Source organism: Python bivittatus, unplaced genomic scaffold (assembly GCF_059951505.1).
Source record: "Python bivittatus isolate LINGU-HERP-01145 unplaced genomic scaffold, Pbiv_v1 ctg000070_np1212, whole genome shotgun sequence".
NCBI lineage: Eukaryota > Metazoa > Chordata > Lepidosauria > Squamata > Pythonidae > Python > Python bivittatus.
The window spans coordinates 14124115-14144607 of NW_028277034.1; the positions used below are offsets into that span (position 1 = coordinate 14124115).

Below are 20493 nucleotides of genomic sequence, written 5' to 3' on the forward strand. Positions count from 1 at the left end.
AGCCAGGATGTTCTGAGGGAAGGGAGAGACGGCTGGTCTACCAAAGGGAGCACAACCCTCGCTCGCTCCCCGCCCCCCGTCGTCTCCCTCTCGGGGGCCGTGTGCGGGAGGCACCCCAGGCTCCTCCCGCCCAGGGAAGCGGGAGTTCCAGGAAGTAGCAGACGGGCGGGAAGGACGGCTTGCGTGCCGAGAGTCCTGCTCGCGGTCCGTCTCCTCCATCTCAGAGCCAGGTCCTTCCTTCAGGCGGGGCGGCCTCCCGCGTCAGCCCCCTTTTGGGGAGGAAAGGAAGGAAGGAAGTAGGGAGGGGCGGAAAGAACAGAAGCGCAGAGAGGAGCTTCTTCTGTGCTGGGGCGGAGGGGCTGAGCGCGGCGGCAACTCCTCGCGGGAACAAAGAGGCGCGAAAGCGCGAGGGCTGAGGGGAAAGGGGGCACTCCTCGTCTCGCGCCAACGGCCACGGAGATGGTGAGTTCTGGAAAGGGGAAGTGGAGGTGATGTGGATCGTGAGTGTCCTCTCCGACTCTTGGTACCTGGAAGCGACGCTTCGCACCCGGGCCGCAGTAAGGCTCTGCAGTGGCCGTGGGGACGCTCCCCAGGGATGACTCCCTTTCCACCGCGTCTAGTGCGGTATTAGCGACTCCTGCCTTCGGGTCGTCCGCCTTTGGTAACGAGAGACCGCCACTAAAATCTTGGTAGAGACCGTATTAGCCCTCCAGCGGTCTCCTGGCAATACGTCTATTTCCCAAGGAAAGGAAGAGTCTTGTCTCGCCTCTTGCTTATGGAGACAGATTTCGTCTCTGTCGCATGTTGAGCTGCACATCTCTATAACGCATCCTAAGCACGTACGGGAAGCCATAATGTTTAATTTACACTGTCCAGGTCTCAAAAGCACGGCTTTCTTTCTGTTACGTTTGGTTCCATTGTTGTTCCTGTTGTTTTGTCTTCACCCGAAATAAAATATTAACGTTTTTCCTATATGCATTTGAAGCAGCTGAAGGGTTTTCCTCAGTTATTTGGCCTTGGAGTGAACTCTTCGTGAAGTATCATGTTTCTAATCAAATCATCAGGCATCATCTTCTTGTCTCTGTGTTGGCTGTTGGCTGTTATCCTGTGCTAGGAACCTTCTGTTACTGTCTCATCTTTGGTATATGTATTTTAGAATGGATAGCTGTGAAAATAATTTAAGTAACATCTGTCTGTACAATGGATCTACTCTTTAAAATAGCCTTGCCAATGAGAATAATATTTTAATTTTTGATCAGATTGCTGAAAAATTACATTTGCTGAGTGGGATTAGATTTTTGTGAGCTATTGCTCTTGAAATTCTGACCAGAACTCTTTAATAAATATATTGATGGCTTATTGGAGTATAATGTCTACCATAGCACATCTTTCTTTTTCTCTTGGGTGAAAGTTTGACTAGCTTCTGTCAGCTTCTCCAATTTTAGCATGTGAATTTTAAGAGAGAATTGTTAACTGTAGTATATTGCTTTTAGTAATTGGATCTCTTTTTGTTTTAGTACCAAATTTTGGTGATCAAGCTATTTATTTTTCATAGCTGTTTTCCTATTTAAATTGAATTTAAACATACTGCATACAGATTTTAAATTTTGTTATAGAAAGGAAAATGACTTAAATTCCATAGTTTGAAAATATGGAGAGAGATAAAGATTGGTGGCAGCAGTAATTAATGTGGATTATGTAAACTGAGAGTTTGAAAGTTAATGATACTGTGATCTTGGCCATTATATTGACTTCCTCTCTTGAAAGGCACAACAATCCCTCCTAATGATCCTACGTCAGTTAAGGAGGCACTAATAAGATTTGTCCTTTTACATCCCCTAGCGTGCAAAATTTTACTGTTATAGAAGCTGTAGAGAAAGCTAATATAAAAACTTGTTCCTGACATACATCATATCCCCAGATGTATAATTAAAGCAATGAATCTGGACTTCACATTAGACAAGAATACTTTTAAAAGATTTTTGTTTACAAAAACTTTTGTTTTTAAGGTTACTGGTTTGTTAGGCTGTTTGAAAGAAAAAAGTCTTTTGCTGTTGGAATGGCTTTCTCCATTTTCTGTTGCTATTAATGTTTTTTTTTTCCCCTTTACAACTTTCAGAAAGAAGAGTGAAGAGGCATGGATATAACATGAGTTGCTTAACATGTTCAGAAAGAATATGAATTATTTCTCAGTTAACTAGATAAAATGGATGAGTCGGTCTTATTGGATCTGTTAGAGTGTCCTGTCTGTTTAGAACGTCTGGATGCTTCTGCAAAAGTCTTGCCTTGTCAACATACATTTTGTAAACGATGTCTCTTGGGCATTGTGAGTTCACGCAATGAGCTTCGTTGTCCTGAATGCAGGACGTTAGTAGACTGCAGTGTTGATGAACTTCCTAGTAATATTTTGCTCGTTCGACTACTAGATGGCATCAAACAAAGGCCTCGGAAATCTATTAATTTAATGACTTGCACAAATTCATTAAGGGCCCAAACTAGCACTATTGTTAACTGCATTCCAAAAGATCTCCAGAGTTCTCAAAGTGTCCAGCAACAGAGAGTACAAGCACGAAGTCCGCCTGTTAGGGTAAGTGACTAACATGCAAATAATATAAGTGGAACACATACTCTTTTGGGAGGTTTGATAATCCAAGGAAAGTAGAATTATGGTGTGATGAATCAATTGATGGTCATTCGGATGGGTCAGCTGGAACACTCAACAGTATTTTAGCTTAATGGAAAGAAAATTAAACATAGTAACCTTCAAATACCTGAAGGGGGTCACATGGAGGATTGAGTGCACTAATTCTCTTGCTCCAGCAAGCTGGGGCAGAATCTAGAAATAAAAATTGCAAGGAAACAACTTTTGGTTAAGCTTTAGGAAATATTTGTAATGGAATTAGTTATTTGTCAATGGAATTGACTACCTTGGGAGCTGGGTTACTTTGCTGAAGAAATTAGGAAGAAATTGGATGACAATTTCCCAGGGGTGTTATACTGTAGTTTCATCTTGCATTCTAGTTCTTGGACTCAATGCTGCAGTGACTGATGGCAACTGTTATCCAAAAATACTTGTAGGCAGTGGCATCTGCAGCAAACTGGTGATACCAAAATGGCAGCACATGCACAATGTCACCATGCAAATGCTGCCATTATATACTTGCACTCCAAAGTTGGACACAAGTATATAAGTTGTGACATTTGCATCATGGTTATTCCTCATCATTTACCCCTGCAGAGCATGCATTTGGCTGAATTAGATTAATATCCCTGAATTAGATTATCACCATGGACTCTTCCAAGCCTATGATATATTCCCGCCTGAATAACACATAATGGTGGTTGATAAATAATTTGTTTCTTTAGCGTAAGAATGCATTGTTTCTTACGCCTGCTTTTTCTCCCTGGACAGTAGATGCTATTGGCAGCTGTTCTTCTGCATTTTGCACTTCAATTTTTGACCTTAAAGTTACATATGAACTGCTATAGTTAAACTTAATAATGAAAAGGACCAGGTAGAATGCTTTGGTGAGAACCTATGAATCTTTGTGAGTGTATGGGAGAGAGAGAGGGTACTTATTTTTTTAGGCTAGAGATCTAAAATATGTCTTAGTGTTTGGGAACTAAACAGGATTAGACCTGACAAATACTTGGATGGAAGACCTCCAGGAAATATCAAGGCTGTAGTCTAAATTGGGAATTCAGAACAGTTTTCCATTTTATGGGAAGTTGCCAAGAGTTAAGCTTGACAGAGAGTTTCCTTTTTTCCTAACTGTTATACTTTCCATATAAATAAAGTTAAAATGTAGAATTTCACATGGTGTTTGTGCTAAACTTCAGTTCTTAATATTATTCTTCACTGACTAGTTGTGAGTAACTTTGTCCAGTTTTTGCTTGGCTTTAGTGGCCTAAATCAAAAATTGAATTTGCCAGATTTCTGCCTTTTAGTTTCTGTATGGCTAAGACGAATCAGATGCTTCTCTAGAACAACAGTCAAGGAAGACTCTAGTCAGTCAGCCAACGAAGTCTTCCAACTTTACTATCAACAACAAAGTTACTGAGAATGCAAGAGCAACAAAATTCCTGCCTCTTTCTTGCACTGGATAACAGAACGCTAGGTGGTTTTTCATGTATGTCCACATTATTTTTTAATTTAGAAAAACCTATATGCTGCCAACTCCCTTAAAGTTTAATGGTTCTATTTAAGGATTAAAATGTTTTTGGTTCCTTGCAGTATGAATTGTCAGTACTCATATTCTCATACCGAGGATTGCTAAATAAACTAGAATTTCTTTTTAATTTGATCTAACAGATGCAAAATAGTGGCAATTATGGAAGTGAGGGATCTAGTTAAAATTAAGAAAAAGGGTGTCTTCTGACCACCTCTTTTTCAATTTCAAATTATTCTGTAGAATTTTCCAGAGATTTTCAGAATCCTCCCCTGCCCGCTGACACAGTATTGCTTCAAGACCCTAGGTTTGACTTAATTTTTTGGCAATTCATATTCTTGAATGTATCAGAGTAGTTACATTTATTACAGCTTTATCCAGAAATTAATTGAAAACATAATTTCATAAGATGACTTGCTTAGTGGCAGGTCAGATTAGATTCCTTAAAAAGGTTTGCTCCTCATCCAGTAAAATTTGTATGTGTACTGCCTCTGGGTATGGTTTGAATTTGCTGTGCAGTGATTAAGTGCTTCATCAGTTTTGAAGAATGCATTGTATTAAGGCTGAGGAATAGTTCAAGTAATATAAGGAGTGAACAAAGGCTTAAAAGCACTCAAGTATTAAAAGTATTTTTTATTTAGTTGCTTGACTTTCTGATATTTAGAACATACACTAGTATATCCTGTAGAGATTGGCTCCCCATAGAGTTGCAACCGGTTGCTAAGAAAAGGGCTTACTCTACCAAGATTCAGAAGCTGCAGGATCCTTTTTATATTATAGTGGAGAGGTAAGCAACATGGAGCTAGCGTGAGCAGGAATCAGAGTTATGGGAATTGTAATCTAAAACATCTGGAGATTTGTCTACCTTTGTTTCAATGTAATATGTCTAAACAATTTGCTTCCAGTGCCAGGCCAAACCTGATAAACATGTCCTATTCAGAAATGCCCTTTTGAATGTAGTATACAAAAGTATTTTTTAAAGGACTTTTTCCCTGCCTTGTATCTAAATTGTAAAACAATTTTCAGAAACAGTTGTCCTCCATAATAGATCACGTCAAAGAAAGATATTTACACGTGTTCTTGAGTCTTCTAGAAACATTCAAGGTTGTACCATACCAGTACAAAGGATAGAGGTTGAAAATAAACTAAAAAAAAGCAGTTACAATAATCCAAAGTAGTTGGTTTAACACTTATCCTGTTTATACATATGCTATACCAACACATTTTTTTAAAAAAAATAACGTATAAATATTTTAAAGAGTGTTAGCATTCTGTGCAGTTAATTAAATCAATTTTTTTCAAAACTTTTGGAGAAAAATAATAAAAGTGCTGACTATCTTGCTTTTTGGGATCTGTTCTGGAACACTAGGCAACTTTTATTTCTATATGCTTTGCAGAAAAGGAAGTGCAGTGATATTTCATTTTTATATCATGTCTCAGTTGTGATTGAGGAAAACAAAGGATATCTTTAGCCAGTTTTAAATTATTGTTCATAGTAAATGTGTAAAATAGTATCATGTTCACATCATATGTTGCTTTCAAAGTTCTACTGCTAAAAGTAATTAAACTTGCAGGGAAAAAAAAGCATTTTATGGCCTTTTTAAAGGCTGACTTTTCATGTAGTATACAGCCAATAAGAATGTTTTGTATAGCTTGTTATATTTTTTCATCAGATAGGTTCAGCCTGGTTTCTATGAAGTTAAGAAATTTTATTCATGCTTCTTTCTTGTCCTTTCTGTTATAGCTTGTCTTTCCTTTTTCTTAGTTCAGTTAGAGATCTGATGTTTTCCATATATTGTTCCACTCTAGGTTCCTCTTCCATTCCACTAATAATTTCTGTCTCAGATCTGTCATATTCTGTGCATCAGCATTTCTGTAAATGAAAAAATAGAGTGATTATTTCTAGTTTTGCTATGATAGGAATTATGCTTGATTTCTTAGGAAATATCCTGATTTGTGAATTTTTTTAGATTAGATTTTTTTTTTAAATCCCACCTTTATTTTTTTATAAACAACTCAAGGCAGCAAACATACTAATACTCCTTCCTCCTATTTTCTTCACAACAACAACCCTGTGAAGTGAGTTGGGCTGAGAGAATTACTTGGCGTATTCTAAATACCAACAGGGATTCCTCATATCAGCATCCATAGGGGTGTTAAAACAGGCAAGATGGCAGCAGCAACAGCACAATTGAAGCCCCATCCTTTTGTAGTGTTTTGTAGTGTTTTGATATCACACACATGTACAAATGGATGGTGTTTGCGCTGTTATGGTTGCCATCTTCCCTTAGGAATGAAGTATGTATATACTTGGAAGTGGTGAACACTTTGCTCACTGCTTTCTTGTACAAACAGCATCAGTATGATATGATTGCTATGATGCCAGATCTAAAAGAAACAAATGATAAATTTTTGTCTCAGACTGAAATAGTGGTGAGAATTTTTCAGTGTCTTCAAATACCTCTAAAGATGGCACAAAGTGAGAAAAATATTCTTTTCTTCAGCATGTAGGAATTGTTCACCCATCTCATATTTAATTTAGAAGTTTTTGAATGTTTTATTGGTAATGTTTATGGTCAGAGTTCCCTTGACAGCTCCCCTCCTCATTCTTTATATATGCTAGATTTCGGACAGATCTACTGCCCAAGTAGGTTGAAAGTGAGATTTCGGTGAAAAAGATGGAAATGGCAGTTTCCAAAATAGAACCTAAAGGTGTCAAACATACATACCGCTTCATACTGGAAACTGGGATTTCAGAAGACTTATTTAACCAAGCACTAGAATTTATGGAATTATGGAATTCAGCTACTGGGGAATCTAATAACAGCTGCAATTTTGAATGAATTGAATAGTCTGATTATTCCTTAAGGAAAGACTTAACCAAGTTTATTTTTTTATTCTTACTTAATATTTATACTAGCTTATTTACTGATGCTATTATGCCACTCAATTTGTTCTGTTTCTAAGCACTCACAAAAATATAATATAAAATATAATGCAAATAATAATCATGCATTAATCATCATCTACCAAATACATAATCATAATTCAGTCATCCCAGTACAATCAACCACATCTACCTTAGTCCCAAAATGATACTTGAAATAACAAAATTTTCACAAGTTTTCTGAATACCAACAATGCAGGCATGGATCTTATTTCACATGTTTTTAGATAATACTTTTTAAATAATACTTTTTAAATGCTGGATTAAAGTTTTGTGATAGTGCTGTATTTATTTTCTGAAAAATAAACATCAAAATTATAGTTCTGCTATCTCTATTGGAATGAGTTATTTGGAGGGGGCTCTTTTTGTATATGGATGTCCAGGTTAGAGAAAATGTAGAGTAACATAGAATGTGTGCAACTTAATATTTGAACATGATTTCATCATCACTGTCATTGACCCAATGTTATTGTTTCTGACTTGTTAATATACATCAGCTATACAGTGGTACCTCTAGTTACGAACGCCCCTCCTTACGAATTTTTTGAGATATGACCAGCTCTGGCCCCAAAAATTTACCTCTACTTGCGAACTCCACCTCGAGTAACGAACCGGATCCGCGGCCATTTGCCCCGCTGCCATGCCATCGCGGCTTCCTGTGGGCGAGATCACGGTAGCAAGGAGACGTTCAGTGAGGCTTGTGTGTTTTGTGGCGTTTGGAAGGTTTTTGGTGTGCTTGTCAGCATGGCTCCAAAGAAAATGCAGAGCAGGCTGGCAACTGACTTTAGACAGGTTTTTCCCCAGAACTGAGCCTGCAGCTAAGAGGCAAAGAAGAGAGGAAACCCCTGAAGGAGATCTCCCCGATGTCCCTTTGGAGGGGGACTCTCCTTCCAAACAATAACTGCCTCCCCACCCCATTCTCCCTCTTCATACTGTGCTGTACTGTACTTTTTTTTCATGTTTTTGAGGTTTAAAAATAAAATGCATATGTTTCAGAACTGTTTAGCCGTATTTACATTGAACCTTATGGGGAAATTTACCTCGGGGTGCAACCAAATTCGGAGGGCGGATTAGCCATATTTACATTGAACCTTATGGGAAATTTTACCTTGACTTGAGACCAACTCGAGTTGCAACCAGAGTCACGGAACGGATTAAGTTCGTAACTAGAGGTACCACTGTATATGTACTTGATGTTCCAAGTACATTTTTAAGTCTTCAAATGAAGTTAATTAGAAACAGAGAAGTATGTTTGTATATCCAGTGTATTCAATATTACACTGACATTTTTAAACTTAATTCAGGAATGTTCCCCTTATGTAAGATGTTTTCCTTTTGGATTTCTGGTTCCTATGTACTTTTAATTATACATGGATTCCCCTTATCTTTACTATGTGTATACAGTACTGACATGGAACATTTTAAACTTAGTTTTCACCTAGTTTAAAAGCATAACTCTGACATATATTAGATTTCTCTGTGTCATTGAAGACATTTTAAATATCTACTTGCCTTAAGGGGAAAAAGGTAGATTCATGAAGATTTAATAAGAATGCATTAGACTAGAATACATGAGATTATAGCATTTTGCTCTTTCATTTGCAATGTTATACATGCATAGAATCAGAAATAATATGTTCAATAAAAATAATATTTTTTTTTTATATATATGAAAAATATACGAAAAATATTTCATATCTGCTAATTAGAATTTCTGTCCTTTAAACTAAGATTTAAAAAGAATTTGTGGATAACATTTTAAATATTTTTAAGAGCAATTTGCAATAACTACTCTTCATGAGCTGCACCGTGTCCAGAGAGAATCTATGATGGCAGTCCTTGGTGTCTTAATTTGTCTAGATTATGGTTATAAGGTGAAATAAAAAAAACCATTTGTCACCTTACTGAATTTTGCCCCTTTTTTAACCCTCTTAAAATCTGTAGCTGATTTATCTGTGTAGTATTAATCTCTTGTTCTAATTCTTAGACTGTACTTCTGTACATACTTACAGGACTATAATGTAAATTGGAGTATAGTCCTATACACCTTTAACTTGAAAGTAAGTCCATTTGAAATCTATTCAATTTACTTTTGAGAAGACATGCATAGTCTAGCACCATCAATATTAAGTGATATCTGCTTTCACAGTCCCACTCACACAAACCTTCTCTCAACGTTTTGGCATTTACCTAAATAAAGAGTATAGGTTTCTGAATGGCACTGGCAATGAGAAAGCCATAATTTCCATTTTATTTTACTATAAAGTAAATCAAATGTGTACATACTATGAGTATCCATGAAAGGAGAAATTATTAAAATTAGAAGGGAGTAGATTTGCAAGTACAAAAAAGTATAGAAGTGATATAGATTACTACTTTGATCTTCTCCTAATATAATAATACATAACATTATCACAGTTTTAAAAATTTGTAAAAGCCATACATGATGGAATTTTTTATCCCCTTTAGTATGTTACATTTTCCTGAAGGTTTTTTTTTTTTTAATATATGCTGTGAGTGCCTACTTTATTGATTTGCTTTGGAACAATTTTGACTGCAATTCTAAACAGATGTTCCAGGTACTAAATTCCATTGAAAAGAAGATTATGGATGAGTAAATATGGGTAGAATTATGTTGTTTGGATTATTGCTTGGATGCATAATTTTCTGAAATATTCAATTGATTATATAATAATCTTGGTGTTACACAATATTGTGTGAGGTATATGATGACTTTTGTAAGATTGTAATATCTTTCTTTTGCACTATAAATTAAAGTTTGCAGTTTTCTTTAAGCACATGACTATATGGAAAATCTAATTCTTGCTGCATGAGCCTTCTGTCAGGGATAAGAACTAGTCAGTCTAACTTGTCAGTGTATAAAGCTTCATAGCCTCCCTTAAAATTGTTCCTGCATTCCCAGCTGGGCTTTCTCCAGATTGTCCATGTTTTGTTGGTCCTTTTCTGCACACCAGCAGAGTCTGCTCCATTTTGCCTGTGCATTTTTTATTTGTAAAAGGTGGAACATGATGAAGTAAATGCATGTTAATGTAGGAGCTGACCCTTTCCTACTGAACCAGGAAAGTATGAAATGACTCCTCGTAATTTGTTTGCCGTGCATCTTCTGCAGTGGAGGAAAGAGCACACTACTTCTTTCCATGAGGGAAAATGGGAAATTGATTCTCTATATTCCTCTGCATCCAAAACATGATAATTTGGGGGTTAGACTTACTTTCATTAAGTCTCATCCCTGCACTGCCGAGTCTGCAGGTGCAGGTAGGGAGTGGTGTTTATATCAGAACCATACTCTATTAGATCCCTTTTTCTGTCTTCTAGAAACCAAAAATAATATTTAATTCAATTGTATGATAGAGTGTGATTCAAGGACATTATGGATTAAATCCAGATTTAATTATACTTAGACTAAGCCATTGACATGACTGAGATGTATGTGTTATAAATTATTATGCTAAATCCAGATCCAATTCTGTATACTGAAAGTTTCTGCAAAAAAATCCTATTTTAGACTAAAATATTTTTCCCAATTGTGTTTATGTGTTAATATTATTTATAGTAGGTTTGGAAAAGGAATCCCCAATCTGTTTGGGTCAGTAGGCATATTTTGAATTTGAGAATACATTAAGGCTTCTTTCAAAAAATGGCTGCAATAGGAGGTGTGGTAACTCACAAAAAACTATTTACAAGAAAGGAAGTTGTACTCCACCATTGCTTCATTACTCTGCATTTTTTTCTGAGCAGGTAGGCACAATTCAAAACAAGGTACTAGACTACAATTATTATAATCTTTAATTTTTTATGAAAATCTTTTGGGTATATTTGTGGCACAGAAACATTCCTAGAAATATAGTACAATATTGAGGCTGTTGTTTTGCTTTGCAGCATGCTAGCTTCCTGCTTATTTAATTAAATAAATTTAAGTGAAAAATTAGGTGCCACATAGAGCTTGGCAGAGATTTAGAGAGATATTCATAGAGAGATTGGCACCTGTGGGTGCCTTGTTAAATACTAGAGCTTAGACTATAGGTCTAACTGACAACTGGTGCCTTCACATTAATTTTGTCTACTTTGTTGAAGTGCTATGGTATATCCTTCAATTGAAACACAGTTTGACTTAAATGAAAATGGTTTAAAATAAACTTTTCTATGTCACTGAGTGGGTTTCTAGACTGAATACTAGAACAGCATTTTCCTCAGTGCTTTGGATAATACATAAGCAGCATGTTTGTCATGAAAACTTCTATTGTGTTTTAGAGCCTGAGGGCTTAATTTGAACTGAGGCTGGCAGAAGACATCTTTCTTTCTCTGTGTTAAAGAATTCTTTTGTACTTCTTTGTTTTTCTAAGCCAATGAAAAGTTGGAGAAAACAATTTATAATTGTTATTTTGGAGAGATTAACACATCAGTCACTGACATAGTTTTAAAAAATACCCTACCAATTATTGCCATTTTTTAAATTGCATTAATTCTGAAGTTCTAAAAGCACTTACTAATAAATGAGCCTTATTGAAGTCAGTGGGACTTTTGAGTAAACAAGGTTGTAAAAACAGCATATTTAGGATTGCATTGCTAAGCTTACATTCCTCAGAAGAATGTTATTTGAGATTAATAAAACAGTAGAGGGCGTTTTCTGGGACCACAATGTAACTTAGTAACTATTGTTCTCTCAAGGTCTGCATAAGCTTGAACTTTTTACTACATTGCAAAACACTAATTACTTCTAACCAGGAAATACTGCCATTTTAATCCTTGGAAATGCAAGTATACCTTCTTTGTAGGAAGTAAAACAAAGTTATGACTATCTTTTTTTTTTTCTTGTTTTCTAGTTCCAGGCATGAAAAATGTTAATTTGGTTGCATCTTGTTGAAGTACTTAAGTCTCCGAAGTATTTTTTTTTAATTTAATATTTTTGTTTTACAAAGAAAATTTATTGTATTTATGTAGTTTTTCACAGAAAATATATATATATATATATATATATATATATATATATATATATATAAACTGCTACTTTTGCATACTGTTTCACAGTGTCCAAAAAAGCAAGTTTTATAGCAAGAGTGGAAGGTGCTTGGGGCTGAAGGCTAAATTGATTTCTGGATTGGGAGCTATATATGCATAGTTTCATATACACAATGTATACATAAACACATACACACTCATTTCTATCCTGTTAGTCTTGAATGGGGTTCAGTAAAGCTAACCTCTTCCCATACTTTTTTTGGGGGGGGGAGGTTGCCAATCATTGCTTTCCCCTGCCGCATTGGGTGTGTGGTTGTGGCTGAATATGCGTGAGTTGCCCATTCATCCTGTATTCCAGTGCTCCTAATCAGCATTGCTAGAGGGAGAAGGACTTCCACATTCCCAGCAAATTCTTTTAAAGTGTACAGACTCCTGCTTACTGTTTTCTTGCTGCTAAAGTTATGACCATTGCAGTGTCCCTGCAGTCATGTGATCGAAATTCATACAATTGGGACCAGAACTTCTGGTGCTAAGCAATGTGGTTGTTAAGTGAGTTGTGCCTGATTTTATGACCTTTTTTGCTGTGGTCATTAAGCAAAACAAGCTGTCATTAAGCGAATCAGGCTTCCCTCATTGACTTCGCTTGTCGGAATCTGGCTGGGAAGGTTGCAAATGGCAATCACATGACCCTGGGATGCTGCAACAGTTGTAAATACATGCCGGTTGCCAAGCACCTGAATTTTGATCACATGGCTGCGGGGACGCTGCAACAGTCTTAGGTGTGAGGACCGGTCATAAGTCACTTTTTTCAGCACTGTCGTAACTTCGAACAGTCGTAAGTCGAGGACTACCTGTAAACAGATGTTATTGATACTGTTACCTCTAATAACAAGTCATTGAAGGATAACTTTATGCATTGGTAAATAATTGTTTTTACATATCAAGGATGGGAACTCTATAATAATAGCTATTCATTGTATTTCTTGTAGGTTTTTTTTTTTTAATAGGTGCATTTTACAACATAGTTGTACTTTTATTGTTTCTGTAAGGATATATTTTACATGCTCAAAGATACCTGCTCCCAAGCATTCTCATCTCAAAACTGGAGACTGTCAAAGATACATTCAGGGCCCCTGCAATGTCAGGCAGCCACATTTTGCATTCTTGCTGCTTCTGAAATAATGGTGGAAGGAATATTTAAATACTGTATTCTGTATGTTATCTAATTGAAAATGATCTCACCTTTTTTGGGGGGGGTGGATTTCCTAGGTTCCTAGTTTCTACACACGTTTTTCATTATTTACTTTATCTTTCAGTCTTATGCTGTGAATGGGGCAGGGGTTGAAAGTGTGATATCTGAGTATTGACTTCTATAGGTCAGTAGGAGTCAAAAACGACTTGATGGCACATAATCATAACAATAGATCAATCTATATTATTTTTTTCTATAGAAGAAATAATTTTAACATCATAAGGGCAGGTTTCTGAGAATAATTGTTAATATATATATATTTTATATGTGTGTAACATTAGACTTTGTAGACCCTTAAAATATATACAGTTAATGTGACTTCTAGTCTATCCAAGATATAAAATTAATCTGTTCTTGTTACTTCATTGAGGCACAAAAAAAAGATTAGTATAATTTATCATAGAAGATCCATACATAATAGGGTGTATGGATAATTTGTATCTGATTGTTATATAAACTTTCAACTGTTCAATTTTACTCATTTTACTCATCTTTCTGAATAAATTATATTGGACTATTTTTGCTTGATTTAGTTGATAAAGTATTTCAAACTAAATGAATCATGAGTATTAAAGTTAATTGAAAATGTCTGCTGTACTGCAGTCTCAGTTATTGTTTTTAATTGTTCTAGCAAGTCTTTAAGAAAAACATATTTAGAGTAAATAAGATACCTACAAATTTATAACTCAAAACTATCCCAAGCCTACATAGGTCTGTTTTAAAACATCATAATTCAGTAGTTAACAAATACAAGGAGATAATTTCCACTGATAATGTTAAATCCTGTTTTCTTCAATGCAGTTTTTTTCTTTTGAAGGTCCTTGGGATTTCACTGAAATGTTAAACTCATAAAAATGAGTTCTTAACTAATTTTCTCTTTGTGTGATCATTTTTAATACTTTAATCTGTAGTATATAATGAAGCATAATGCATTTTGTTAGTGATGGAGCAGCAACATTCAGGCTAATTATAAAACATTGTTTGGCTTCTTGCTGACATAGTATCTTTTCAGTAGTATCTTGCATTGCCTTGCCATCTTTAGTATTCCAGGAAGCTTATTTAGCAGATTTAGTTCTAAACAAATTGATATTACAGGCTGCAAATGATATATTCTTAGAATTGGATCCTTCAGCTTATAAATTGTTCTCAGATATAATGCTCTTATTTTAGAGTCATGCTTTTTATTCTTAAATGACAGTTTCCTCTTCTGACTTGAAGTTTTTTGTTTTCTGTTTTAATTTTTCCTATCTCAAGCCCAGCCAGTCTGTGACAGTCTGTATAGCTTTAGATATCTTCTTTTGGAATCTGTTTGGATGACACTAGTATTCCATGGAAGATGGGGCTTCTCTTAACAGGTCATAGGTTTCCTTCCTTCCTTCCTTCCTTCCTTCCTTCCTTCCTTCCTTCCTTCCTTCCTTCCTTCCTTCCTTCCTTCCTTCCTTCCTTCCTTCCTTCCTTCTCCAAATAAATGGAGACTGAAATAAACTTTAGACTATTTTATATCTGCCTTAAATGATAAACCAAGAGAGCTTGTGTTTCAGCTTCTGTCAAGGTTATCATTTATTCTGTCCGCATTAGGTAATATTTGTTTAATTCTTTGACAAAAATATTTATTGGCAAGATATTATATTTGTTTGAAAGCAGAAAACTTATATCCTGGACTAGACATTAGGAGTAACCTGCTTCCTTTCCTGGGGATGATTATGAAATCAGCTTAATCCTAGTTGCTGTCCTAGATGGCTATTCTACACAGTAAATCTTCAGACATGGGTGTCCAGAGGGTAAGTAGGAGATCCAGTGGCAAAATGTTTAGATATATTTATATATGTGAATCAAATGTTTAACATAATCAGAGTTTGCTGCAGACACATTTACGTGATTTAAAAATATCTGTTTTGGGTAAGCAATGTAGTGGCTCTAGGGACCAAATTGTGCAAGGGTAACTCCCTGGCACGTACCCTGCCTGATTTTTTAAAAATATTTTTCCCCCTTTTGGGCAGGGATCTGGCCTGCTATAAAGCACCAGCCTCCAGCATAATCATTTTACAAAAATATCCCTTTGAGAAACTGTAGTCCAATATTTTACGTGGGGATAAAATTCCTGGAGACTTCATAGGCAGTCTTCCATTATGTGGGAGGAACCGTGTGTTCCAAAATTTCCGTTTGCCCACTGATCCAAAAAGAGTGCCTACCGTTATTTATATACACTTATTCTGATAAAGCTATATTTCAAAATTTCTTTATATATTTCTTTATTCATTTTTCTAGTCAGCATCTAGGACAAGTATGAATTATACAGTAAATATTCTTATATAGGACAATTTCACATGTTATGTATTTTTATTAATTAATTCTTTTTGCCTTTAAACACAAGTATAAGTTCCTTTGATCTATTAAGAAAACTTTAGAATAGACACACAGTATAGTGTCTTATGTCACTATAAGGAGGATTTTATTCCTTTGCAGAACACTATAGAATAGCTTTTTATAGCTTCTAAGTTCCCTGTATCTTCATATATGGAGGTATTAGTTTGTTCCATTAATAATTTCATGTTGAATTTCAAGTTTAGAAATGAGCTAAGGACTGTAATGTATGCAGAAGAGTGCAGGGATTTCACAGCAAGGAGTAGGTACATAATGGGAAAGATATGTGTGAACTGAGAGAGATAGGGAAAGCGTAGATGGGGTTTAATTTCCTGATTTAATTTTTTCAGTATAAATGAAAATAGGCATTTATCTGGTTATAAAAGTGTTTGGGGTTTTTTTTGGTCAGCATATAATGTACTGAGCATGCATATGCTTTTTAATTTGTCAGAGGTAGTGTAGCCCTTCATAGTTGTACCTTGGAAGATTGATTTATATCCTGTAGTATTAATCTGTCAGGTGTTGGCACAAAGCAAAATCTGTTGGCTTCTGGGAGTTTGCTGGCATTTTAGAATTGGGCAACTTATAATAGCTTTATAACTGGGCACATAAAAATAAAATACTGATTTGTTGGTATTTCAGTAGTAGATATTACAATCATTTGCAATGCATGACAACATTTTTATGTAATGTTTGTCCTGTGAAAGAAGTTGAAACTTCATTTTTTTGTACAAATATACCCATTACTTCTCCAATAGTAGAAAAATGCAACAAGACAAAATAATGGAATAATGAATAGAATTGTGTTTGAAAAGATGGATGGTATTCCAAAAAGAAACAAAGTAGGTGGTGGTACAAAGGTCATTTCAGCTCTAGACAGAAGCAGCTATTTGTAAAATAGACTATGGGAACATTTTCTTGTGTGCTAAGAAAAGTCATTTCCTTGTCATTAAATAAATCTAATTGAAAATAACAAATTATCCAAGCATTGTCTATTATATGCCTGCATTGTATACTATACCTCTTAAAATGGGAGCTGGCATTTCTGAGGAAGCTGAGGGCTGCAGTGGGCAAGACAATGATGCATATTTAGTTTTTCTTTTTTTCCCATGGTTTGGGGAAATTCTTTGTTTTTTTAAACTGCCATACCTATTTGCATGTTTCCCACCTCAAAATATTAGAAAATTGTGTTACTAGTTTTCAGTAGTTGTGGTCAGGCAGGACTCTAGCGTTCAGAAAAAAGAACTTCAGGGTCATGGTGTTACTCTGGACATCATAAATCACACAAGCATCCTTTAAAACTATAGATTGTCTAAGAGTAAAATATTTAATACATAAGCCAAGTGTTAATATTTGGTTGATTAAAACAAAATAATACATTTTAACTTATTTAGTTGTAAGATATGACAACTCATTTACATTTTTCAATAGACATTTCAGTTTTAATTAATTGATAATGGGAATATTAATATTCAAATAGTATGTAATATAAAGTTTTCTACAATTAACAACCTTGTTCTGATTGTCAGCTCTGATAGTATAAATTGTTTAGTATGTGTAGTCAAAATGGCAAGCAAGAATCTTACTATATGATATCTTAAAACAATTATTTCAAGTAACATGTGCATTAGCTTGTATAACTTTCTTATATAAGTTATAAACATAGATATAGATATAGATATATTTGTCATAAATTGATAACATATATACTTATATAATTAGCTTATATAACTTTCATCCTCCATTTCTACAAATAACAGTTCCTATGGAAGATCACTTTTTAAATTTGAGGAGCTTCATAAATAATGTGTAAGCTGAATGTTTAAGTAATAAAAGTGGGAATTTTGGTGGGAAATGACAATAACAAACTATATGCATAGTGGAAAAAATGCTTTTTTGTGTATTATGAAACTGAAAGTTTCCTTTTTGGTTATTTTCTATATTTTGGTATTTCAAAAAGTTTCTGTTTTTAATAGTAGCCATCTACATGCAGAGCTCTAATCCATTACAGAAATCAAGAAAAGTATGCAAATACCGGGTTTAACAGAAGTTTAGGCTAACATTAGCACTAACCATAGCCTTTAAAATGATAGTTGAGTTCTTGGAGCTACAGTAGTTTCAAATTCCAGGTTAGTACAGGCATAAGCCTTAATCACAAATTACATGACTAGGGGGAAATCACATAAAAGAAGAAAGTATATGAACTTACAGCTAGGTCTTTCTTCCTTAACCATGCCTAAGAGAACTGATTTTTTTTCTGCATTTAATGTAGTAATAGCAGATGGTAAATTTAGGTATGCAATCTCCTGATAGGTGAATGCTAAACTTCTTATGTATGTATATGACATCTCCACATAGATAACCAAACATTGGATGCCAAATTCTTCTTATATATAATTTTTATTGTGGATTTTAATTATAGTAATAAAAAATAATATAAACTCAGAGAAGGTAAAAAGTGCAAAGGAGAAAAAAAGAAAAAGGAAAGAGTGAGATAAAAAAAAAGAAATACATAAAGAAATTACTTCCAATCCTCATCACAACAAGTATAAACAAGTTTGGTAGCTCTTTACCCCCTTTAGGGTTACAAACAGATATCTCTTCTTCCCATAACCCATCCCTTATTTATAAGCAAATCCATAATCTATCAACAAGGTTAAAATGACATGTTTTTTTAAAGTTCTGGCAACCCTTTATGGACTTTTTGCTGATATCAGGACTGAAAGTTGATGTTTTGTGGATTTTTAATCTTGATCAAATAAACCAGCTATATTCTTTCCTTTTACTCCTGAAAATCTTAATCTTTAATTCATTCAAATATTGTCATAGGATTTGATCTGTCTTCAATTCTTTGTCCCATTGCAAAGGCTTCTTCAAGGCTTTAACAGGCCTCTTTTATAAATCCAGTAAAAAGACATTATTCAGGTCATTCTCTCAGTTTATCATTAGTATTTCCCTTTAATTTTTAAAGCTTCAGCCAGCTTCTTTTGTAGATCCAGTAAAGATTCCTTATCTGGGTCATTCTCTTGGCCTCTCACTTGTATTTCCACTTTAAATGCCTTCTCTATCTTGTAATCCACACTTACAGATGCAGAAATGCAAAATGCAGAATCCATTATTTCTGATTCTACTATTTCTGCATCAAGCAAGTTTTGTTTCACATCTGCCATTCCTTCATTAACATCTTTTGAACATAGCTTATCCATAGAAGTAGACATCATTACTGATATTGTTGATATTAATTTCTGGCTCCATTCTTCGAAGATCTCCTTTAGCATTTCAAATGTTATAGTGTTTTATATCATTTTGTAAATCCCAATACTGATCCAAATAAAAGCAGGTTTTACGTTTTTTTTCTTTTTGCCTGGAATCTTTAAACCCCTCTAGTGTCCAATTTAAATTGTAAAGTCTCTAAACTCTGTTATGACTTACAGTAGACAAAATAATAATAATTTTTGTGGTTCCCATGAAAAGCTGTTTATTTTATATAGCTAGTTCCAAAATCTTATAGTAAAAGTTTCAGTGTTCCAAATTTGCCTGGACTCTTAATTCATTTATAACTTTTTTAGTTCAAAATCTTATTTAGCTTTTTGCTGTTTATTTAAAATTCTTTAAGTTCTTAAACTTACAGTTAATTTTTCTTTTCTTCAGAAATGAAGATGGACTCAGGTAGCTTTTCAGATTTGTTGTTCTGAAGATCTCTAATAGCTTTAAGATGGTTAAATAAGCAGTTTTTGAAGTGATTAGAAAATGAAGTTAGCAAACTTAGTGTCCTTTAAAAGGCTGCGCTGCAGTTGTGAGCTTGATTACTGATCCCTCTGTCTCCCAGCACTCAGACCCATGGGAGACTGCTGTCCTGTGGTCTCCTTGCGAAGAGTAGCCATCCAGAGTATATGTGGATGATCTCCCATCCTCTCCTTGTTCAGAGAGGTTCCAAAGAAGCAGTCTACCCACCAGTTTTTTGGTCTTTGCCACAGTTGTCGTCTTCACTCTCCCAGAGATCCATTTACCTCTCCATGCCTCCCCCAGAAGTCCCTGGATGCCAAATTCTTCTAAATGATTTTGTCAAGCCAATCATTGCAATTTAAGCCTTCAAGAAATAATTCTTTTAAGTCTAGAAATAAGAAGCTAACAATATAAATAAAATATATTTTCTTTCTAACTTCTAAATCATTGCTCACTGTTCAGCAACATGGTGTCCATGGGCACCAGGATTTCTACTAGTGTCCCAAATTAAAGTCTTAAAAGAAAAAGGCAAATTTATACAAGACAGTGTCAATCACCTGCTTGGACTACACACCAGTTAGTGCAGAATGCTATGCTACAACATTCTGCACTACCTCAAGTCTTCAAACTGTCTTCAAGAAGGATCATGTTCTAGTAATCAAAGAAAGAGTGCATTATTTTTTTATATGGAAAGGTTATATTTTCTCTATATAAAACAAATATATTGTATTAATTACTAATGATGTTTTTGTGTTATCTGTTTGTAGAGGTGAAATTTAGGGTGAGAAAATTAAAGTTAGCACACATGCAACTTTATTTAGTACATTTATGGTTGAATCCAGGCAGTTCAGAGTTAGACATAGTTTTTAGTGTTTCTGCCTCCAACCCATTTTCTGAAACAAAGAAAGCTATAAAGTTAAGATCTATATAGAAGTAATGTAGTTATTAAGAAATGCAACATAAGTCAATGTTTAATTAAATGGAAATGATCAAAAGCACATAGAGCCAGAACTTTATATGAATACAAATTCATGTTGTGCTTTTATTGAAAAATT

General features: G+C 34.9%; 1 protein-coding gene across 3 annotated transcripts in view; it reads left to right on the forward strand.

The window, feature by feature from the left end:
• Positions 1-20493, forward strand: part of SH3RF1 (SH3 domain containing ring finger 1) — a 60645-nt gene continuing 40152 nt past the window's right edge. For all 3 annotated transcript variants that reach the window (XM_007429821.4, XM_088132461.1, XM_025167697.2), the window contains exons 1-2: positions 1-462; positions 2120-2587. In XM_007429821.4, coding sequence (XP_007429883.1) covers positions 2207-2587 — 381 coding nt within the window. In that variant the 5' untranslated portion in view covers positions 1-462; positions 2120-2206. The remainder of the gene's footprint in view (positions 463-2119; positions 2588-20493) is intronic.